This window comes from Pelodiscus sinensis, chromosome 1 (assembly GCF_052426305.1).
Source record: "Pelodiscus sinensis isolate ZL-2025 chromosome 1, ASM5242630v1, whole genome shotgun sequence".
In the NCBI taxonomy this organism is placed as follows: Eukaryota; Metazoa; Chordata; order Testudines; family Trionychidae; genus Pelodiscus; species Pelodiscus sinensis.
In genome coordinates this window covers 142,349,820-142,374,200 of record NC_143052.1, presented here as the reverse complement: position 1 = coordinate 142,374,200, position 24,381 = coordinate 142,349,820, and the positions used below count along the sequence as shown (strand labels likewise).

At 48.4% G+C, this 24,381-nt stretch overlaps 1 protein-coding gene across 3 annotated transcripts in view; it reads right to left on the bottom strand.

Moving 5' to 3' along the window:
• The window catches only part of CASP2 (caspase 2), a 31,632-nt gene extending 17,699 nt beyond the window's left edge, over window positions 1-13,933 (bottom strand). The window contains exons 1-4 of one of the 3 annotated variants that reach the window (XM_006127355.5): window positions 13,727-13,933; window positions 13,220-13,370; window positions 4,019-4,186; window positions 1,987-2,068 (exon numbers count right to left, since the gene is read on the bottom strand). In XM_006127355.5, the coding sequence (XP_006127417.2) occupies window positions 1,987-2,068; window positions 4,019-4,186; window positions 13,220-13,369 (400 nt within the window). In that variant the 5' untranslated portion in view covers window position 13,370; window positions 13,727-13,933. Of the gene's footprint in view, window positions 1-1,986; window positions 2,069-4,018; window positions 4,187-11,718; window positions 11,791-13,219; window positions 13,371-13,633; window positions 13,688-13,726 lie in introns of those variants that run through there. The other 2 variants (XM_025186806.3, XM_006127356.4) reach the window with 2 other exon arrangements.
• Window positions 13,934-24,381: the final 10,448 nt, after the last annotated feature.

Genomic DNA, 24,381 nt, shown 5'->3' with positions numbered 1-24,381 from the left:
ATAGTCTATAGCATTAACTGATAAGCTTTTGTTTACTGTTTAATCGACTACACTATTACATCCCTATTTAGAAACGTGAATCAGTCTGACTGTAGTTTGTTCAAGAACTCCCCCTAAACAGTCAGAGCTAGGACCACCAAATTTAGTAGGCAGCTTCCTTTTACCATAACTTAAAGCAAGATCGGGGTGTGGTTGTGCCAGGACAATGGGACACACCTGGAATGAGACTCCTTTCATAAAATGGAAAGGAAGGAGTGTGATAGCAGGGACAGTTATACACACGAATGACCACAGAGTTTAAGGAAGTGCCTCAGCCCTGTGGAGCAGCTGCTGGCTAGCAGCATGGCTCCTGCTACTCCCGGCCTACCTTGGAGAGCAGCTGCCAGTTACGGCATGGCTCCCACTGCCCAGATGACCATGCCACATATACACTGGCAATCTGTGCCACTTTGAGCTGGCCCTGGTGAGAAGATGGTGAGTGACCTGTGTGGCCCCAGGAGATCATGCCATATACTACCCTGCCCTGGGGAAAAGCCAGTGGATAGCCTGTGTGCCCATCCCTCCACCCTGGGAAGCAGCTGGCAGACAGTCTGTGCCCAGTCCTCACCCTGGTTCGGCCCCAGGGAGAAGCTGGCAGGTAGCCTGAGTGACCCTTCTCCAAGATGAAATTGATGGCCATCCCCTGACTCTTGCATCCCTCACCCCTGAGCTCCTCCTCACCCTCCAACCCTAACTGCTTGACCCCCCACATACGTAAGCCCTGCCCTGACTCCTGCACACTCCACACCCTCAGCCCTGAAGGATTTCAATAACACCAAGTAAGTGTTCTACTACTTAATATTACTTTTGTTCTTATTAAACCCAGTGTAAATAATTACTACCTGAGGGGGACAATAGCAATGCATCTCTCTCATTTGTAAAAGGGGTGAACAACTTATGAGCTCACTTTGTATAAACTTTAATGGATAGAAACACATTTATTTGGAGTTTTGGTTCCTTTGGAGCTGTGCATTTGGGTGCTGCATCAGGTCCCTGTGACTGAGCTACTCTAAGAGCTGAAGCAAAATGCAGGACAATGTAGCACTTTAAAGACTAACAAGATGGTTTATTAGATGATGAGCTTTCATGGGCCAGACCCACTTCCTCAGATCAAATAGTGGAAGAAAGTAGTCACAACCATATATACCAAAGGATACAATTAAAAAAATGAACAAATATGAACATATTTGTTCATTTTTTTAATTGTATCCTTTTTTTTAATTGTATCCTTTGGTATATATGGTTGTGACTACTTTCTTCCACTATTTGATCTGAGGAAGTGGGTCTGGCCCACGAAAGCTCATCATCTAATAAACCATCTTGTTAGTCTTTAAAGTGCTACATTGTCCTGCATTTTGCTTCAACTACCCCAGACTAACACGGCTACATTTCTATCACTATTCTAAGAGCTGAGCTACTCTAAGTGTCTGTATTGGTTGCTGTGGGCTGTGACCCCAACTCAGTGACTTCACTTGGGAAGGCCAGAGGTTGTGGCTCAGCAGAGCAGGGTGGTGGGGCACCCCAGAGGGCAGGTAGGTGAGCTCAGTGGTATGATCAGCCCATCAGGTAACAATCTCAAGGGACCTCTGTTACCAAACCAAAAAACACACATTTTTTGCGTATCTAATGGAGTTGGTTTTATGACTGTTTGAACCATTGTGAAAGCTAATTAGAAACTGATTGCTCTCTTCCATTTGGCTCAAAGTAATTTACCAGCAACATTCTCCCTCCAGCATTACACTCAAAAAAGCTGAACTCATGTATATTTACAATATCTTATGCCTCAGGATGTTCTCACTGAAAAGTGCATGTTACTATTAGATAGTCCAGATTTTAGGGGTAAGCAAAATAATGTGCAGTATTTAGGGGAAAGAGAGCAAGAAGTAGACTATTTTGCCTCTTGAAAAAGTGGCCAATTCAGCCTTCACTATGTCATGGATTACTCACCACCAATCCAGCGTGGCCTCTTTGGTGACAAGCAGGATTCACGAACTGGGAATAGAACACTAGACTCGCAGTCCTGGCCCAGCTGCAAGAGATCAGATAAATTCATGAAGTTACCAGTTGAAGATTCCTGCTAATATGTCCAGTTCAGAACTACAGAAATTAAAGAATTGAATATAAAGCTTTAAACCTTGAGATCACCAACTCTGATCCAGATCTAAGTCAGAAGGAACAGATGAATCTAGACAACAAGGCTGTTTTCTTCAGATTCAAGATCTCTTCCTCTCCATGCTCACCTAGTCCTACCCAAATCCCCTGTAGAGTTCCCCCCTCCTCATATTCAGGATACTTAATCTGGGAGCAGTTGAGCAGCCATCACATGGCCCTGGCCCCTCACTCTTCCACCAAGCCCACCACCACCAGCTTACCTTCCACATCTAAAGAAGGTGAGCGCTGCTGCACAGCTCTGCTGAGGAAATAGGCAGGACTCAAATTCTTTGTACACACCCTAGAGCAGGGGTAGGGAACCCAAGGCTTGCCTGGACCCGGCTGAGGTTTGGGGCTCTCTCCAAGCATTGGGGAGCCTCCGCTAGTGCTCTAGTCCCCACTGTTGTTCTCCACTTGGGGATGGAGCAAACAAACCCTATTAGCTTGGGCCTGAATGATTTTTCTGTGGGTCAGTGGCCCCTGACCCAAAAAAGGTTCTCTGCTCCTGCCCTACAGAGAATTTAGCCTCACATTCCTTTGATAATCACTTATTATTTCCAGGTTCTCCCTCAATCTCTTCTCACTACCAAAATCCAACTGTGTCCATAAGTCTTTTTTGTTTACATTCAAGGTACAGGCAGTCCCCGGGTTACGTACAAGATAGGGACTGTAGGTTTGTTCTTAAGTTGAATCTGTATGTAAGTCAGAACTGGCGTCCAGATTCAGCCGCTGCTGAAACTGACCAGCGGCTGACTACAGGAAGCCCGAGGCAGAGTTGCTCTGCCCCGGGCTTCCTGGAATCAGCCTCTGATCAGTTTCAACAGACTGAATCTGGATGCCAGTTCCGACTTACATACAGATTCAACTTAAGAACCCCAGGCGTCCCCAAGTCAACTGCTGCTGAAACTGATCAGCGGCTGATTCCAGGAAGCCCGGGGCAGAGCAACTCTGCCTCGGGCTTCCTGTAGTCAGCGCTGGTCAGTTTCAGCAGCGGCTGACTTGGGGACGCCTGGGGCAGAGCACCTGGGGTGCTGCTGGGTTGTTCCAGTAGCGCTGCTCCTCGGCGCTACTGGACCAATCCACCAGCACCCCAGCTGCTCTGCCCCAGGCGTCCTGATTCAGCCGCTGCTGAAACTGACCAGCAGCGGCTGAATCAGGACACCTGGGGCAGAGCAGTTGGGGTGCTGCCGGGTTGGTCGAGTAACGCCCAGAGCGGTGCTGCGGGACGAACCGGCAGCACCCCAGCTGCTCTACCACATGCGTCCGGAGAAAAGCCTGGACTGCTGGGCGGGGGGAGGGGTACTAGCTGCGCCCCCCCCCCCCCCCAGAAGACCAGGGAGACGCGGGCAGGGGACCGAGACGCACCGCGGTCCCGCCGCCCGGGTCCTCTGTGGCTTTGCTCCGCGTCTCCCTGGTCTGCTGGAGACCAGCAGACCAGGGAGACGGGGAGCAAAGCCGCGGAACACGCCGGCAGCGGGACAGCCGCGGCGCGTCCGGGCTGTCCGCTGCCCGCGTGCGCCGCGGCTTTGCTCCCAGTCTTCCTGGTCTGGGGAGACGTGGAGCAAAGCCGCGGAGCACGCCGGCAGTGGAACAGCCGCAGCGCGTCTGGGCTGTCCGCTGCCCGTGTGCTCCCTGGCTTTGCTCCCCGTCTCACTGGTCTGCTGGTCTCCAGCAGACCAGGGAGACAGGCAGCAAACCCCGTTCATATTTGCGGATCCGACATAAGTCGGATCCGCGTAACTCGGGGACTGCCTGTACATGCTCCCCTTCATAATCACATCTAATACTAAATGAGCTCCCTTCTCCAGATTCTGTAGTCTTCTCTTACCCTTGAAATCCCATTGTTTTGGCTTGGTATGGTCTTCAAGAGCATTTCCTCCAAGTGCTGCTGTTTGGTTTCTCGTAGAGCTTCACAGAAGATTGAAAAGGCTTCGGGGCCCCTCTTGGGCAGCAGATTGAGTAATTCCACATTTTGGCTGAAACTCCCATCCTTGGCCTGGATTCACAGAAAGGAAAATTAAGAAATCAGGAAAAGGAAAAAAAAAAAAAAAAAAAAAAGCACCCACAAAAAACACCACATCAAAAAAACCCATCCAGAATTCATTTTAAAATGCATCTCAAAATTAGTTTAAAATCTCTCTTCCCTCAGTTGAAATGCTTCATCATCATGGCTTCTATGATGAGTATCTTTATTTAATTTTTCATATTTCCCTCTACTCCATTCTCATCCCCATTTCTCTGTATGGTACATATCCTCTACTTCCTTTATTTCCATACTCTGTGTTCTAACACAATTCCCATCATAGCCCACCCACCCAGTTCCAGGTACCATATAGCGATATAAATATCTGTCAGAAAACGTACTAAGAAAACATTATGGTTATATAGTTAATTTGAAAAAAAGTGAGAAAATGCTATACATGAGTATCTAAAGTGGTAGGAAAAAACTATGACATAGTATTTAAGAAATAATATATGCTTGCATAAGTAAAGACAAATGTAATAAGAAATATCATTTATGTATGAACATTAACAGTTTTAGATGAAATTTCTTAGGGTTTAAAAAAGAAAAACTGTAGGAATTAGTACTGCTACATTGTGGTCATTTTTAGCTAGAATTCATCAAAATGGTCTGTCCCATGCACCCTTTGATGTCCAAAAGGGGGTTCACAGGAAAAGGAATCTCCAAAAACTTTTTAATCTTACAAGATGTGCAAGGAATGAAACAAGGGCCCCTGCAGAGCCCTCCATCATTCACTATGAACTCCACTATATTATTTCCACTGTTCAGGTAAATTAGCTATATAGATAAATGCACCTCAGCCTTCTATAGGTGAAGCTACTACAAGTTGCCAACTATATAGTTAGATTTACTTACACCTTATCTGATCAAAATCTAATTTTGAGCAGGATATTATGATTTTTTTCTTCTTGTCAAATTACAATAAGTACAAGTTTATCAGACAGTCAAGTAGTCACTTGATTAGTCGCTTCATCCCCCACCCCATCCTTGCTGTCTTTATCAGAGAGGCAGGAAGGGGGGGGAGCAGGAGCTGGTGCTGGAGGGAGCTGGCTTAAAAACTAGTTCCCCCCAGCACCCTCTCCACAGGGGGCAGGGGCAGCAAGCGTCCCTGCTGCTGTGCCTCTCCCTTTGAAATGTACAAAAGTCACCCGCAGTTCTTGTACATTTCAAAGGGAGAGGCGCAGTGGGACAGCAGGTGTCCCCCTTACTGACTAATCAAGTAATAGATGGAATTCCATAGGCTTCTCGATTAGTTGATAATCAAAATTTAACATCCCTATGCCAAATGTCACCTATTACTTATTGTTTTATTGCTAATGATATTTTTTTAAAAAAGGTCCTTGGGAATACTTCTATGCCAGGGAATTTTTTTACTTTTCTCTTTTTGTAGTTCAAAACAGTGGGGCTGGTTTTGATCTTTCATTTTTCCCTCTAAGTCAGAGGTGAAACCCTCAAAATTCCATCCTAAAAAGCAAAAAAAATTGTAAACTTATAACCACCTAAAAAGATATGTATATCCCAACTGATTATTACCCTATTGCACCAAATGGGGCGGGGAGGGGGGAATGATTTTTGATGAGGAGCCACTCCAATATTCTGGAAAGTGGTTGAGGGCTGCACTTTTCCAGGATATTAATGGAGGAGACACTGGGTCTGGGATGGAGATTGGGTGCAGAAGGGAGTTTGGGTAAGGGACTGGGGTGAAGGAAGAGGTCTGGGATTTGGGAGGGAGTTTGGGCAGAGGCGGCAGTTGTGACCTGGGGCAGTGGACTGGGGTGCTGGAGGGTACAAGGGTTTGGGGTCTGACCTAGGTCAGGTGATTGGGATGTAGGGTCTGGGAGGGGCTATGGATTCAGGAGGGGGATAGAGGGTTGGCTTATGGGCAGTGTTCCCTGTAACATTTTCTGTCCTTGAGCGGGTTGAATTTTCTTTTGGGCAGGTTGAAATTTCTTATGTGCACCATCAATATTGAGGGAGGGGTGTATATGGATGTGCACCACCAATACAAACACCACACACACATACAATTTTAAGCAGTCCATATGTGGGGAAGAAAATATATTAAAATAAGGGATATTTAACAAGGAACAATGCTTACGATATTAAACATGAAATCTAATAAAAAAGAAAATTAACACTACCCTTGGAGCACATGTATCAACCTAACAGCTCAAGCTAGTACTTGCTACTTCTGACTCATAAGAGACAGAACTCTACCAAATAGCACAGGATCTGATCTTAATGCAATACAATATACCATGTATTAATTAGTAAAACACAAGTTTAAAAAAAAAATCAGTAAGTTCAGAGTTGTAGATCTCTGCAACACCCCACAAACTTCTGTTAAAAGAATCTTTTTCTTTCTTATCTTAGGCCATTAACACCTCATTCAAACTTTGTTTGAAATGTAATCATGCAAATGTCTTGGCACACAGGCTTCCCTAGCAACCTGCTACCTCCTGCAACCCAGTCAGAGAGGACTGCAGCTAGTCAGACACCCCAAAGAAACTGCCCCCCTCCACCTCACTGTACAGATGCTAGCACCCACCCACGGCCTCTTTCCCACACCTACCCCATATAGTCAGCCCCTTATCTCCCCCTTCCCAGGAGGCTTGAGTGTGCTGAGTTTCTGCCTCTCTCCCCCCTACAGAGGGACAAGCTAAAGTCCCCTCCCCTTTGACTCCTCATCAGCCAATTACTTACTTACTCCTCCCCATCCCCTAATTGCCTCCCTTTTTACCAGCTCTGGGAGCTTCAGTTCAAGCAGGCAGCTAGCTGGATTTAGCTGTTTGGCTCAGAGGGAGCCCCTCTCCCCACCAATCAGCTGTGCTCTATCCCTGCACAGGAGCTTTGAACTTCTGAGTGGAGCCCAGAAAACTGCTGCACAAGCATGCAGCTTACAGGGAACCTTGCTTATGGGGGGCATGGGAACAGGAGTGGGGGGGCAGAGAGTTGGGGGGAAGGGCTGGGGTGCCATAGGCAGGCTCAGGCTGACAGACTTACCTGGGCAACTCCCAGCCAGCAGCCCAGCAGGTTTCTCAGTCAGCTTTCTGCTTGCCCCACCCACGCACAGGTTACAGGGGTCATGTGCCTCTGTGAATAAGAGCCTAAGGGGAAGGGCAAAGTGGTGCTTCAGGAACTGCACTGCCTATACTTCAGTCTGTGCTAGGGGCAGGGGCAGGGGCAGGGGCAAGAGCAGTTTGTAAAACACCACTCCCACCCTGCCCCAGGCTCATAGCTGAGAAAGAGAAGCAGCTGCTTTTCTGAGCCACAGGTGGGGGGTGCATGGCAAGCAGCTACAGTCGTGGGCCGGAGCTAGTGGTTTGGTAGGCTGGATCCAGCCACATTTTGCCCAGCCCTGAGCTAGGGCAATAATAGCATCTTGCTTATCTTCTAATTTCTGTTTGCAACCATTAGGCCACTTCCTATCCCATGTTCTTAAAGCAGCTTACACAACATGTTTTAAACAATTTTATTAGAGAAGCAACTCACGGCCACAATCAGGATTGGCCCCAATGTACAGGCACATAATATACAAACACATGAGTGTATTTCAACATTCTAGCACACTTTTGGATGTGGGTATTATTTCTGTTTTTATAGGTAGGGAAACAGAGACTTGCAAAGATCACATTGCATGACTATAGCAGTGATCTGATCACAACCATACCATAATCATAGAACCATAGGGCTGGAAGAGACGTCAGGAGGTCGAGTCCAGCCCCCTGCCCAAAGCAGGACAAATCCCAACTAAATCATCCCAGCCAGGACTTTGTCAAGCTGAGACTTAAAAACCTCTAAGGATGGAGATTCCACCACTTCCCTAGGGAACCCATTTCAGTGCTTCACCACCCTCCTAGGGAAATAGTTTTTCCTAATATCCAATTTAGACCTTCCCACTGCAACTTGAGACCATGGCTCCTTGTTCTGCCAGCCATCGCTACTAAGAACAGCCTCTCTCCATCCTCTTTGGAACCTCCCTTCAGGAAGTTGAAGGCTGCTATCAAATCCCCCCCTCACTCTTCTCTTCTGCAGACTAAATAAGCCCAAATCCCTCAGCCTCTCTTCACAGGACATGTGCTTCAGCCCCCTAATCATTTTGGTTGCCCTCTGTGGGACCCTTTCCAATGCGTCCACATCCTTTCTATAGTGGGGAGCCCAGAACTAGATGCAATACTCCAGATGTGGCCTCACCAATGCTGAATAGAGGGGAATTATCACTTATTTAGACCTGCGTGCAATGCTCCTCCTAATGCAATCTAACATTCCATTTGCCTTCTTGGCTACAAGAGCACACTGATGACTCATATCCAGCATCTCATCCACTGTTATCCCCAGGTCCTTTTCCACCCAACTGCTACTTAGCCATTTGGTCCCCAGCCTGTAACAATAGTTGGGATTCTTCTGTCCCAAGTGCAGGACTATGCACTTGTCCTTGTTGAACCTCATCAGATTTCTTTGGGCACAATCCTCTAATCTGTCTAGGTCACTCTGGACCCTATCCCTGCCCTCCAACATAACTACCTCTCCCCCTAGCTTAGTGTCAGCCGCAAACTTGCTGAGGGTGCAATCCATCCCCTTATCCAGGTCATTAAAGATGTTGAACAAAACCAGTCCTAAAACGGATCCTTGGGGCACTCCGCTAGAAACCGATTGCCAACCTGACATCGACCCATTAATTACTACCCGTCGGGCCAGACAGGCTAGCCAGCTTTCTATCTTACAGTCCATGTATCCCATCCATACTTCCTTAACTTGCTGGCAAGAATATTGTGGGAGACCATATGACAAGCTTTGCTAAAGTCAAGGTATATCACACCCACCAACTTTCCCATATCCTCAGAGCCAGTTTCCTCATCATAGAAGCTAATCAGATTGGTCAGGCATGACTTGCCCTTGGTGAATCCATGTTGACTATTCCTGATCACTTTCCCCTCTTCCAAGTGAATCAAAATGAATTCCATGAGGATCCCCTCCAAGATTTTTCCAGGGACTGAGGTATGGCTGACTGGTCTATAGTTTCCTGGATTGTTCTTCTTCCCTTTTTTAAAGGGACTACATTCGCCTTTTTCCAATCATCCGGGATCTCTCCCAATTTCCATGAGTTTTCAAAGATAATGGCCAAAGGCTCTGCAATGACACTCGCCAACTCCCTCAGTACTCTCTCAGGGTATGTCTACACTACAGTATGTCTACTAAGCTTAGTATGTCTACTAAGCTAGTTCGAACTAACGCATCTAGAACTAAAAACTAGTTCGAACTAGCGTTTTGCTAGTTCGAACTAGTAAGTCCACATTGAGTGGACTCTGAACAGGGCTTAAGGATGGCCGGAAGCAGTGCCGGCAGGGCATAAAAGGAGGACTTAGAGCATGGAGATACTGTCTCAGGCTAGCCTAGGGCTGCGCTTAAAGGGTCCCGACCCCCACCCCGGACACACAGTTCTAAAGGGTGCCCCGCTTGCAAAGAAGTTCTGGCTTGGAGTGCCCTGAGTGCCCACACTGGGCACATCACACCACTCGGCCATCAGCCCGGCTGCACTTGCCGCAGGCTGCCATCTGGGGAGAGGGAGTAATTGGGGGGCTGCAGGAGAGCTTCCACCCCCAGAAGCCCGCAGAGCCAGCCCAGTCCTCCCCATCGGGGGCTCGTACCCCATTCCTCCCTCACCTCCTTCCACTTACCGTTCCCTAGCCCCCCTTCTTATTGATGTACAAAATAAAGATAACGTTTCTTCCAACATTGACTCTGTCTTTATTGAAAAAAACTGGGGGAGACTGGGAAAAGGAGGTGGGAGAGGGGAAGAGAAAGGCTGGGAGAGGGGAGGGCAACTAAAATGATCAGGGGTTGGGAACAGGTCCCAGATGAAGAAAGGCTACAGAGACTGGGACTGTTCAGCTTAGAAAAGAGGAGACGGAGGGGGGACAGGATAGAGGTCTCTAAAAGCAGGGGTTGGGTGGAGTGGGTGCATTCAGAAAAGTTCTTCCTGAGTTCCCATAAAGAAGGACTAGAGGACACCAAAGGAAAGGAATGGGTAGCAGGCTTGAAACTAGTAAGAGAAAGTTGTTGTTCCCAAAGCAAATAGTTAACCTGTGGAACTCCTTGCTGCAGGAGGCTGTGAAGGCTACAACTAGAACAGAGTTGAAAGGGAAGTGAGATCAAGTCATGGAGGTTGGGTCCATGGAGTCCTATTAGCCAGAGGGTAGGAGTGGTGTCCCTGCCCAAAGTTTGTGGAAGGCTGGAGAGGGATGGCACGAGACAAATGGCTTGGTCATTGTCTTCGGTCCATCCCCTCCAGGGTCCCTAGGGTTGGCCGCTGTCGGCAGACAGGCTACTGGGCTAGATGGACCTTTGGTCTGACCCAGGACGGCCATTGTAAGCTCAGGGCTCAGTGTCGGGGGTCTCAGTGGACCCCCTTGATTTTCATGCACACCTGGTCCTGGGTGGCCAGGCTGGCAGCTCTCCTGCCCTAGACGGCCACTTTCCTGTGCCTAGTGCGGAGATCGTGGACGAGGTCCACGATGTCCGCACTAGCCCAGGAAGGTGCCCGCCTCTTGCGGTCCAGGGCAAGCTCCCGGGAGCCGCCAGCCTGGTCCCGGCAAGAGGGGGTGGGCTGGGGGGCATCGGGTGGGTGGCTCTGTGCCGTGCCAGGTGCAGGGTCTGCTAGCTGGGTGCTGGCAGGCTTGCACCCGGCACGGGCACTGTAGCCAGCCCGTGCCCCTTTAAGGGGTCCGGGGCCGGGAGGGGGGCATAGAGTTTCCCTGGTGTTGGCCAGAGTGGCCACCAGGGAAACCTGGGGAGGGCTAGCCTCCCACTAGTTCGAACTAAAGGGCTACACAGCCCTTAGTTCAAACTAGCTAGTTCGAACTAGGCGTTAGTCCTCGTAAAATGAGGTTTACCTAGTTCGAACTAAGCGCTCCGCTAGTTCGATTCAAATTCGAACTAGCGGAGCGCTAGTGTAGCACCTATTAAAGTTAGTTCGAACTAACGTCCGTTAGTTCGAACTAACTTTGTAGTGTAGACATACCCAGATGCATTAAATCCAGACCCATGCTTTTATGAATAGTTCATAACCTGTTCTTTCTCCACCAACGGCTGCCCACCTCCTTCCCATACTGCATTGCCAAGTGCAGCAGTCTGGGAGCTGACCTTGTCTGTGAAGACAGAGGCAAAGAAAGCATTGAGTACTTCAGCTTTTCCCACATCACCTGTCACTAGGTTACCTCCCTCATCCAGTAAGGGTCCCACACCCTCTCTGATCACCCTTTTATTGCTAATACTAATAATCAGGGCTTGACAAGCAGCGGCAAGCCCTGCTCACCAGCCGCGCGATTTGGCACGCTGCGCATGCACTGATTGCGCTGTGGCGCCATTCCGGCTTAAAATCTACTCACCCCAGGAGAATAGATTGACTAATTTGTCGAATCCTGATAATAATAATAATTATTATTATTAACAGACATGTTTTTAAAAAACCTGAAAACCTTTGTTTGTTCACCTCTTTAACTTACAAGATTCATGTTGCATGAAGATCCACTTTTCCTTTACGTATTTTTGTTAAAAACCTCTGCTTTCATCATGACCTATTAAAAATAGAAACAAAAGACAGAACTATGAAGTGCTACATAGTTCTGTCTTTTGTTTCAGATATGCAGCCGTGTTAGTCTGGTCTCTCTATCACTATTAAAAATAGAGGTTCTGACCCACTCTCTCACAGAAAAACCTAAGACATATGATCCACTCACTGCTAACATGACAAGTGCATGCAAATAGCATTCTGTTCCTCTCTCTCCTTATATCATGAAACATTTGCTTGCTTGAGCTTCTACACTGCTGTCTCCCATCTCTGAATCAACAAACTGCTATTTAAAAATGATTTATTCCTCCCTATGCTATGACCTATGAGGGAAGGCTGAAAGAACTGGGCTTGCATAGTTTAGAAAAGAGAAGACTGAGGGGGAGGGGGGCATAATAGCAGTTTTCAAGTATCTAAAAGGGTATTACAAGGAGGAGAGAGAAAAATTGTTCTCCTTGGCTTCTGATGATAGTACAAGAAGCAATGGACTTAAATTGCAGCAAGGGAGGTTTAGGTTGGACATTAGAAAAAAAATCCTAACTGTTATGGTGGTTAAATACTGGAATAAATTGCCTAGAAAGGTTGTGGAGTCTCCATCACTGGAGATAGTTAAAAGCAGATTAGACAGACATCTATTAGGGATAATCTAGATCAGGGCTACTCAACAGGCAGCCCACAGCCTGGTTTGGGTTTACACAGGGCTCAATACGTGGCCTGTGGGTGGGATTCTTTGAATATGACATCCACTGGGAATACGCTCCACAACGGCATCTCCCAGGCAGAGTGAGCACTGAAAGATGCAAGCGGACAGGCTGGCTAGAACACGTGGGTACAGGGTGTTGGCTTTTCTAGCCCCAGAGAGGAGGCGCCAGGAGCACCAGGGCATTATAGGAAGTGCTTTGTATTCGTGCCCGTCAGTGTAAAATAAACTATTTGCACATATATTTGCATGTATATGCAACCACAGTTAAGTTGCGGTCCTCAGCATGTGCTGTGAGTATCATTGTGGCCCCCAGGGCTTCCAAAGTTGAGTAGCCCTGATCTAAATGGTGTTTGGTCCTACCATGAGGGCAGGGGACTGGACTTGATAACCTCTCGAGGACCCTTCCAGTTCTGGTATTCTAGGATTCTATCATCAGTGATGATCCCTCAATTCAAGGATGATCAAGTTTAATATCAAGGAAACATAGTTTAAAGATGAAATCATATCCAGAACTTTGTAGATATTGAGGGATAGGCACTAGTGTGTGTGTGTGGAGGAGGGAGAGGGGTGAGCTGGACATTGACCAGTTTAGACTGTTAACTTGAAATTAACATTGACATGGGGCTGGCGAAATCAGCATACCACAGAAAACAAAATTAACAATTGCTGAGGCCAAAGAGGAGCGTGAGAGATACCAACACGGCTACATTTCTATTACTATGTAGTTTGCTACCTGTATCGTTTCCATCATCTCTGTGGTGATAATATCCCGCCCTATCAGATGCTCCAGCAACTCCTTCAACACCAACTGCTTTGCAAGGGACACCCGGTTCTTCTTTAGTGCCTCTTGGTGACATCGCTGCATGCCCCATGCACCCAGCATCCTGACAGAGGGGAAAGGGAAAGAAAACACACAAGGCCCAGAGGTGCGAAGGCTGCCACTGGCCGCGGACACACGCTCTGCAGCAGGCGGGGCCCTGGGGCAGAGACGAGGGGCACCAGCTCCCAGCACTATGCCCCTGGCCCAGGGCCCTCGGCTACTGCCGCCCAGCCCACCCAAAGCAGCACCTGGCCCCTCCCCCACGCTCCTGGCCCCCAGCTGTTCCCGCCATACCGCGCTCCTCCCCGCCCGCCGGGGGTGACTTACTGGCTGGCTATTCGCGCTCCTCCCCCCGCAAGGGCCCCTAAGGCTGTTCTACTTCCGTCCCCTAGCGCGAGCTTTCTTACACGGGTCACTCACCTACTCCGCCCGCGCGCCGCGCGCTCCCTCCCAGCACCCGGCGCGCGCCTGTTTCTCTGTGCCGCGGTTTCAAACAGGGCCACCCGCTCCTTTGAATCACGTGGGCCAGACTCCTGCGCGGGAAGCCTTCCCTCTGGGATAGCCTCGGCGGCCCCTAGCACAATCAGGCACCATCGATACGCACATGCGCAGTCCTCCCCTCTCCGTTCCTCCCCCCCTCCCGATGCGCATGGGCCCTGACTCTGAGGGTATTTCCAATATGGCTGTGTGGAATGTGCGCGCATGCGGGGTGAGGGGCCCACGAGCCGGATGCCAAGCGCGCAGCGGGGGCGCTGGCCAGGTCCGGCCCCGCGCTCGCGGCGGGAAGGGCTTGTTTTTGGCCTCCTCGGCAGGTGGTTGCGTCTTCGGGGGGCAAGGGGAGACAGTGCGGGGGTGCCCCGCGGCCCGCCACAGCCCCAGACTGCAGGCTAGGCAAACTTCAGAGCTTGGGGTAGTAGCTTCTGTGGGGCCCCCGGGTTCGGGAAGGGGGGCGGTCTGGGGTAGGCAAAGGAGGATGGTGCCTGTGTGATGCTGACGGGGAATTAAACCTGAGGCCTTTGGAACTTAGTGCATAAGCCTCTACTGCATGAACTAAAGGTCGGCTAGCTATTGGCTAAAGCAGTAGAGCAGGGCTACTCCCTTTGAAAGCCCTAGGGGCCACGATGTTATTCGCAGCACATGCTGAGGGCTGCAACTTAAGTGTGGTTGCATAGACATGCAAATATATATGCAAATAGCTTCTTTCACAATTCACAGGCATGAACCCAAAGAGTAAGGCAAGACTACACAACACACAGGCCCCAGTTAAATCGGTAGTGTTGATATTAATACAATGCAATATTTCCACAGCACATTTAATGAGCAATGACAGTCCAGGAATTTAACTACTAAAGCTCATACCAACAGAAGATCATTATATTGATTACTTTTTTGTTTTGGCTCCCACTTGCAAGCCCGGTGTGTTGAGCCCCATGTAAACCCAAGCCACACAGTGGGCTGCAAACAAACAGTCCACATGCAACCCATGGGCTGTGTGTTGAGTAGCCACCTTGTAGAGCATTATTCTCTCTGTAAATGCTCTGAGGGTATGTCTACATTGCATTCTTCCTTCGAGAGAGGAATGCAAATGCAGACAAACGAAATTGCAAATGAAGCATGGATTTGAATTTCCTGTGCTTCATTTGCATAATGGTAGCCAGCTGCTTTTCCGAAATAGCGTATTTCGAGAAAAAAGGGGTTATTTCAATAAGAAACCCTTCCTTCAAAATAACCCTTACTTACTTACTTAAAGGAGTAAAGGTTATTTCGAAGGAAGGGTTTCTTTTCAAAATAACCCCTTTTTTCTTGCAATACGCTATTTCGGAAAAGCGGCCGGCTGCCATTATGCAAATGAAGCATGGGAAATTCAAATCTGCGCTTCATTTGCAATTTCGTTTGTCTGCATTTGCATTCCTCTCTCAAAGACATGTAGACATACCCTAAGTGCCCTATATGGGAGAAAAAAACCTTAAAAGTGGCCTCTTGCTCCACTCATCATTTGAAGAAGTGGATTGTGCCCATAAAAGCTCAAGATACTATATATATATATATATATATATATTGTCTCTAAGGCTATGTCTAGACTGCAAGCCTCTTTCGAAAGAGGCTCTTTTGAAAGATACTTTCGAAAGAGCCTCTTTCGAAAGAGAGCGTCTAGACTGCACGTTGAACTTTCGAAAAAGCGGCTTGCTTTTTCGAAAGAAAGCATCCAGTGAGTCTGGATGCTCTCTTTCGAAGAAGCCCTATTTACATTGAAGAACGCCTTCTTACGAAAGAGGAACTTTTGAAAGAAGGCGTTCTTCCTCGTGAAATGAGGTTTACCGCCATCGAAAGAAAAGCCGCGTTCTTTCGATTTAATTTCGAAAGAACGCGGCTGCAGTCTAGACACAGGTGAGGTTTTTTCGAAAAAAGGCTACTTTTTTCGAAAAAACCCCTGAGTCTGGACACAGCCTAAGGGTACACTACAGAGTTTTGTTGGAAAAACGGCTGTTTTTCCAACAAAACTTGCAGAAAGTCCACACTGCAATCACGTTCTTTCACAAGTAAATTGAAAGAAGAGAGGGGTTTTTCTAGTATTGATAATTCTCATTCTACAAGGAAGAAGCCTTTTTGTGAAAGAGCTCTTTCGCAAAAGGCGTGTGTGGACTGGGAGGAGGGTTTTTTTGCAGAAGAAGAGGCCTCCAGGAAAAAGCTCAAGTACCCTGGTGGCCACTCCATACAAAGTAAGCACAACACTATAGCTCCTGTCTCTTCTTTTCCAAGCTGTAGGCACCCTGGACAAGGCTGTGGCAGGAACATAAGAATGACTGTACTGGGTCAGACCAAAGGTCTAGCCCACTAGCCTGTCTGCTGGCAGTGGCCAGCACCAGGTGCCCCAGTGGGGGTGGACCAAAGCGATTTGTCTCGTGCCATCCATCTCCAGCCTCTGACAAACAGAGGCAAGGGACACCATTTCTATCCCCTGGCTAATAGCCTTTTATGGACCTAACCTCCATGAAAGTATCTAGCTTCTCTTTAAACTCTGTTATAGTCCTAGCTTTCACTCCTCTGGCAAGGAGTTCCACAGGTTGACTATGCTCTGTGTGAAGAACGTTCTTTTATTAGTTTTAAACCTGCTACCCATTAATTTCATTTGGTGTCCTCTAGTTCTTATATTATGGGAACTAATAAATAACTTTTCTTTATTCACCTTCTCCACACCACTCATGATTTTATAGACCTCTATCATATCCCCCCTCAGTCTCCTCTTTTCTAAACTGAAAAGTCCCAGTCGCTTTAGCCTCTCTTCATATGGGACCCGTTCCAAACCCCTAATCATTTTAGTTGCCCTTTTCTGAACCCTTTCCAAGACCAAAATAGCTTTTTTGAGGTGAGGAGACCACATCAGTACACAGTATTCAAGATGAGGGCGTACCATAGTTTTATACAGGGGCAGTAAGATATTCTGGGTCTTATTTTCTATCCCTTTCTTAATAATTCCAAACATACTATTTACCTTTTTGACCACCGCTGCACACTGCGTGGAAGTTTTCAGAGAACTATCCATGATAACTCCAAGATCTCTTTCCTGATTTGTCGTAGCCAAATTAGCCCCCATCATACTGTACGTATAGTTGGGGTTATTTTTTCCAACATGCATTACTTTACACTTATCCACATTAAATTTCATTTGACATTTTGTTGCGCAATCACTCAGTTTGGTGAGATCTTTTTGAAGTTCTTCACAGTCTGTTTCTGTCTTAACTATCTTAAACAGTTTAGTATCATCTGCAAACTTTACCACCTCACTGCTTACCCCTTTCTCCAGATCAATTATGAATAAGTTGAAAAGGATTAGTCCCAGGACTGACCCTTGGGGGACACAACTAGTTACCCCTTTCCATTTTGAAATTTACCATTTATTCCTACCCTTTGTTTCCTGTCTTTTAACCAGTTCTCAAACCAGTTCTTAATCCCTCTTATCCCACGACAATGTAATTTACGCAAGAACCTTTGGTGAGGGACTTTGTCCACGGCTTTCTGAAAATCTAAGTATATTATATCTACTGGATCCCCCTTGTCCGCATGTTTGTTAAGCCCTTCAAAGAACTCTAATAGATTAGTAAGACGTGATTTCCCGTTACAGAAACCATGTTGATTTTTGTCCAACAAATTATGTTCTTCTACGTGCCTGACAATTTTATTCTTTACTATTGTTTCGACTAATTTGCCCGGTACTGAAGTTAGACTTACTGGTCTGTACTTGCCAGGACCACCTCTAGAGCCCTTTTTAAATATTGAAGTCACATTAGCTATCTTCCAGTCATTAGGTATGGAAGCTGATTTAAAGGATAGGTTACAAACCACAGATAATAGTTCTGCAATTTCCCATTTGAGTTCTTTTAGAACCCTTGGGTAAATGCCATCCAGTCCTGGTGATTTGTTAAAGTTAAGTTTTTCTATTTGTTCCAAAACCTCCTCTAATGGCACTTCAATCCAGGACAGTTCCTCAGATTTATCACCCACAAAGGACGGTGCAGATTTGGGGATCTCCCTAATATCCTCAGCCGTAAAGACTGAAACAAAGAAATCGTTTAGTTTCTCTACACTGGCTTTATCATCCTTGATTGCTCCTTTTGTATCTCGATCGTCTAGGTAGTCCCCAACCTTTTGGGGCTGCCGGGTGCCCAGGGGTGGGGCCACCTATACGGTGCACGCCCAGTGCTGGCACCATCCATGCGCCGGCTCCACTCCTTTGCCACGCGCCCAGAGGTGGGGCTGCCCATACGCCAGGGCTGGAAAAACCCATGCACCGCACGCCCGGGGGCGGGGCTACCATCGCCCGTGTGCTGCACGCCCGGGGCTGGCGCTGCCCCGTGCCACGTGCCCGCAGCCAGGGCCGCCCCTGTGCCGCGCGCCCGGGGCTGGCACCGCCCATATGCCGCATGCCCAGGGCTGGCACAGCCCTTGCACCGTGCACCCGGGGGCAGGGCCAGCCAAAGACTGTGTGCCCCGGGGCCGGGCCACCCATGTGCTGCGCGCCCGGGGCCGACACTGCCCATACGCCGTGCGCCCAGGGGACCGGCACCACCCATGCGCCCGGGGGGCGGGATTGGCCCCATTCACTTGGTGGCCACACAGAAATGGCCTGGCGGGCGCCATGGTGCCCTCAGGCAGCACATTGGGGACCACTGGTCTAGGGGACCCACTGTTTTTTTAGCAGGCTTCCTGCTTCTAATGTACTTAAAAAACATTTTGCTATTGCTTTTTGATTTTTTGGCTAGCTGTTCCTCAAAATCTTTTTTTGCTTTTCTTGTTACATTTTTACACTTGATTTGACAGTGTTTATGTTCCTTTCTATTTATCTCACTAGAATTGGACTTCTACTTCTTGAAAGATGCCTTTTTGTCCCTCACTGCTTCTTTTACATGGTGGTTAAGCCACAGTGACTCTTTTTTAGGTCTCTTACTATGTTTTTAATTTGGGGTATTCATTTAAGTTGGGCCTCTATTACGGTGTCTTTAAAAAGTTTCCATGCAACTTACAGGGATTTGGCTCTAGTCACTGTGCCTTTTAATTTCTGTTTAACTAACCTCCCAATTTTTGTGTAATTCCCCTTTTTGAAATTAAATGCCAGAGTGCTGGACTGCTGAGGTGCCGGCTTCAGAACAGCACCCTTACCACGTAGCTCTCCCTGCCATAGGCATTCTGAGTTATATCTGCACCTCAAGCCCCCCGTGACCCTCCTGGCCCTCACTGGGAGCAGCCCCAGAGGCCTCAGGACCCACTCAGGGGGATGAAGAGGCACGCTCCACCCCAGTCAGGCCCAGAGGTCCAGTCCTTCCTCGGGCTGTGGGATGAGGAGGAGACATTACAGGATCCCTGGGCCAAGCATCGCAACACCAACATTTATGACCAGATGGCCACATCTCTGATGGAGAGTGGACACCCACCCTGCACCATGGAACAGGTCTGGAGTAAGGAGAAAGAGCGTTGCCAAGGATATGTCATAGTGGACCACAAGTTGAATATGAGTCAACAGTGTGATGCTGTTGCAAAAAAAGCAAATATGATTCTAGGTTGTATCAACAGGTGTGTTGTAAGCAAAACTCGTGAAGTCATTCTGCCGCTCTACTCTGCACTAGTTAGGCCTCAGCTGGAGTACTGTGTCCAGTTCTGGGCGCCACATTTCAAGAAAGATGTGGAGAAATTGGAAAGGGTACAGAGAAGAGCGACAAGAATGATTAAAGGTCTAGAGAACATGACCTATGAAGCCAGGCTTCATGAACTGGGCTTGTTTAGTTTGGAAAAAAGAAGATTAAGGGGGGACATGATAGCGGTTTTCAAATATCTAAAAGGGTGTCACAAGGAGGAAGGAGAAAATTTGTTCCTCTTGGTTTCTGAGGACAGGACAAGGAGTGCAGCAAGGGAGGTTTAGATTGGACATTAGGAAAAAATTCCTAACTGTCAGGGTGGTCAAATATTGGAATAAATTGCCAAGGGAGGTGGTGGAATCTCCCTCTCTGGAGATATTTAAGAACAGGTTAGATAGACATCTGTCAGGGATGGTGTAGACAGAGCTTGGTCCTGCCTTGAGGGTGGGGGGCTGGACTCGATGACCTCTCGAGGTCCCTTCCAGTCCTATGATTCTATGATTCTATGTCCAGGCTACAGAGCACAGTTCACGTTGAGGGGTAGGACCACACACCTGCCCTTTTACCAGGAGTTGCACCAGATCCTGGGGGGTAGGGAAACATCTTCCCCACCCATTCTGGTGGACTCTAGAGTTGAGACCCCCATCATTGTCTGGCTGGAGGTCACCCCGGAGGAGGAGGGCCAGGGCCAGGGCCAGCTGGCTGCAGCAAAGGAGTAGGAGAAGACAAGCACCGTGACCCTTTCACTTGAGCTGGTTCCTGTGAGCCAAGACATCTCCCAGGCCGCCTCAGATGCCTAGAAGGTATCTTCAGGTAAGTGGTCTCACTTTGTCACACACATAGGGCGGGGGAGACGGGCGCATGGTGGTGGGGGGCGAGTGTTGCTCAGGATGCACATTGTGATGTGGTCCATGCATGTGCAACCATGTGATGCATTCCTGTGTGGCACGTAGACTGGGCTGGCTGTACAGGCCCCACATGGCCTTGCACCTGGGACATCCCTCTCCTGTGGGCTGCAGACGGTTGGTTGCTGCTCACAGAGGAGGCCATGGCCTCAGGGACAGGGTCTTCAGGGATGACTGACTGCCTCTCCCTCTGTATGTTCTCCATAGCCAGACCACCCGGGATTGAGGGCCAAACCACACCACTGAAGCCACCCTCCAGAGCCTGGGGGACCCATAGGTGCACCAGGGGGCATGAGGATCTGATGCGGCAGCATATCAGTGATCTTTGTGACATCCACCAGACCCTGGTGCACAAGGTGTGTGTCAACCTGGAGTGGCGGGAGCGCGTCTGGGACCAACTGGTGCAGTGGTGTGACACCATGTATGCTGTCATGTTGTGCATGGTGGCATATCCGCCTGATGCCACTGCTCCTGGCTTCCACCCTCCTGCCCCCTCTGCTATGCCTATTCCCCCTCTGCCTGCCCCCCCATGCCTCTGCTTCCTCCCCATGCCATGACTCTGCTCTCTCCCAGGTGATGCCCATGCCCCTTCCCCTAGCAATGCCCATGCCCCCTTCCAAAGTGATGCCTAGGGCCTCTCCCCCTGCCCTCCTGCCAACCCTGACCCCACTCCAGCCTCACAGACTCATAGACTCATAGACTTTAAGGTCAGAAGGGACCATTATGATCATCTAGTCTGACCCCCTGCACAGTGCAGGCCACAGAATCTCGCCCACCCCTCTTAGAATAATCCTCTCACCTATGTCTCAGATATTGAAGCCTTCCAATACTTTGAAGGCCCCAACATGCAGAGAGTCCTTCAGCTGTGATCTGTGCCCAATGCTACAGAGGAAGGCGAAAAACCTCCAGGGCCTCTGCCAATCTACCCTGGAGGAAAATTCCTTCCTGACCCCAAATATGGCGATCAGCTAAACCCTGAGCATGTGGGCAAGACTCATCAGCCAGACACCCAGAAAGTTCCCTATAGCAACTCCTATCATCCCTCCATTGACCTATTTCCAACTGGAAATGAATGGTCAATTAGTTACCAAGATCATGTTATTTCATCCAACCATCCCCTTATCATAGAATCAGAACTGGAAGAGACCTCAGAAGGTCATCAAGTCCAGCCCTCCGCTCTAGGCAGGACCAATCCCATCTAAATCAACCCGGCCAGGGCTTTGTCAAGCCGAGACTTAAACACCTCTAGGGATGGAGACTCCACTACTTCCCTAGGTAACCCATTCCAATGCTTCACTACCCTCCTAGTAAAATAGTTTTTCCTAATATCCAATCTGGACCTCTCCCACCACAACTTGAGACCATTGCTCCTTGTTCTGCCATCTGTCACTACTGAGAACAGCCTCTCTCCATCCTCTTTGGAACCTCCCTTCAGGAAGTTGAAGGCTGCTATCAAGTCCCCCCTCACTCTTCGCTTCTGCAGACTAAACAGACCCAAGTCCCTCAGCCTCTCCTCGTAGGTCATATGCTCCAGACCCCTAATCATTTTGGTTGCCCTCCGCTGGACCCTCTCCAATGCGTCCGCATCCTTTTTGTAGTGGGGGGCCCAGAACTGGACACAGTACTCCAGATGTGGCCTCACCAAAGCCGAATAAAGGGGAATAATGACATCTCTGGATCTGCTGGCAATGCTCCTCTTAATGCATCCTAATATGCCATTAGCCTTCTTGGCTACAAGGGCACACTGTTGACTCATATCTAGCTTCTCATCCACTGTAACCCCCAGGTCCTTTTCTGCAGAACTACTACTTAACTGGTTGGTCCCCAGCCTGTAACTATGCTTGGGATTCTTCCGTCCCAAGTGCAGGACTCTACACTTGTCTTTGTTGAATCTCATGAGATTTCTAGTGGCCCAATCCTCCAATTTGTCTAAGTCACTCTGGACCCTATCTCTGCCCTTAAGCGTATCTACCTCTCCCCCTAGCTTAGTGTCATCTGCAAACTTGCTGAGGGTGCAATCTATCCCCTCATCCAGGTCATTAATAAAGATATTGAACAAAACCAGTCCTAGAACCGAACCTTGGGGCACTCCACTAGAAACCGACCGCCATCCTGACATCGAACCGTTGATCACTACCCGCTGGGCCCGGCCTTCTAGCCATCTTTCTATCCATCTTACCATCCATTTATCCAATCCGCATTCCCTTAACTTGCTGGCAAGAATATTGTGGGAGACCGTATCAAAAGCCTTGCTAAAGTCAAGGTATATAACATCCACTGACTTTCCCATGTCCACTGAGCCAGTTACCTCATCATAGAAGCTAATCAGATTGGTCAAGCACGACTTGCCCTTTGTGAATCCATGCTGACTATTCCTGATCACTTTCCTCTCATTCAAGTGTCTCAAAATGGATTCCTTTATGATCCCTTCCATGATTTTTCCAGGAACCGAGGTAAGACTGACCGGCCTATAGTTCCCTGGATCGTCCTTCTTCCCTTTTTTGAAGATGGGCACTACATTTGCCTTTTTCCAATCATCCGGGATTTCGCCCGATCTCCACGACTTTTCAAAGATAATGGCCAAAGGCTCCTCAATGACATTTGCCAACTCCTTCAGTACCCTTGGGTGCATTAAGTCTGGACCCATGGATTTGTGTACGTTTAGTTTTTCTAAATAGTTCCTAACCTGTTCTTTACCCACCAAGGGCTGTCCATCTTCTTCCCATCTTGTGTCGCTTAGCACAGAAGTCCAGGAGCCGACCTTGTCCGTGAATACAGAGGCAAAGAAAGCATTGAGTACTTCAGCTTTCCCCACATCCTCTGTCACTAGGTTACCTCCTTCATCCATTAGGGACTGCACACCCTCTCTGATCACCTTCTTCTTGTTGACATGCCTGTAGAAACCTTTCTTGTTATCCTTCACATCCTTAGCCAGTCGCAACTCCATTTGCGCTTTCGCCTTCCTGATAACCCCCCGGCATTCTCGAACTATACATTTAAGCTCCTCCCTAGTCATTTGTCCAAGTTTCCACTTTCTGTAAGCTTCCTTTTTGTGCTTAAGTACACCAAGGATTTCCCCTGTAAGCCAATCCGGTCTCCTACCAGGTTTGCCTCTCTTGCTACGTGTCGGGATGGTTTCTTTCTGTGCCTTCAATAAGGCTTCTTTAAAATACTGCCAGCTGTCCTGGACTCCTTTCCCCTTCATGTTAACATCCCAGGGGATTCTTTCCATCAGATCTCTGAGGGAGTCAAAATCTGCTTTTTTGAAGTCCAAGGTGTGTATTTTACTACTCTCTTTCCTTCCTTTGGTCAGGATCCTGAAATCTACCATCTCATGATCACTGCTTCCCAGGTTGTCACCCACCTCTACGTCCCCTATTAGTTCCTCCCTGTTTGTGAGGAGAAGGTCAAGCTGTGCACGGCCCCTGGTCGGATCCTTCAGCACTTGTACCAAGAAGTTATCCCCAACATTCTCCAAAAACTTCCTGGATTGCCTGTGTACTGCCGTATTGGTTTCCCAACAGATGTCAGGGTGATTAAAGTCCCCCATGAGAACCAGGGCCTGCGATCTGGAAGCTTCGCTCAGTTGTTCGAAGAAAGCCTCATCTACCTCATCCTCCTGGTTCGGTGGCCTGTAGCAGACACCAACCACAACATCACTGCTGTTTGCTCCTTTAAACCTGACCCATAGACTTTCAACAAGTTTTTCTCCCTCTTTATACTGGAGTTCAGAGCAATCATAGTGCTCTCTTACATATAGTGCAACTCCTCCTCCTTTTCTCCCCTGCCTATTCTTCCTGAACAATCTATACCCTTCCATGACAGCGCTCCAGTCATGCGAGTCATCCCACCAAGTCTCTGTTATCCCAATTAAATCATATTTCTTGGCCTGGGCCAGGGCCTCCAGTTCTTCCTGCTTGTTGCCCAGGCTTCTCGCATTAGTGTACAAACACTTCAGGTAACCAGTTGATTGCACTATCTTCTCCATTCGAAACTGGGGTCCTCCTTTCTCGCTCCTTGCTCTATGCATTTCTTCCCG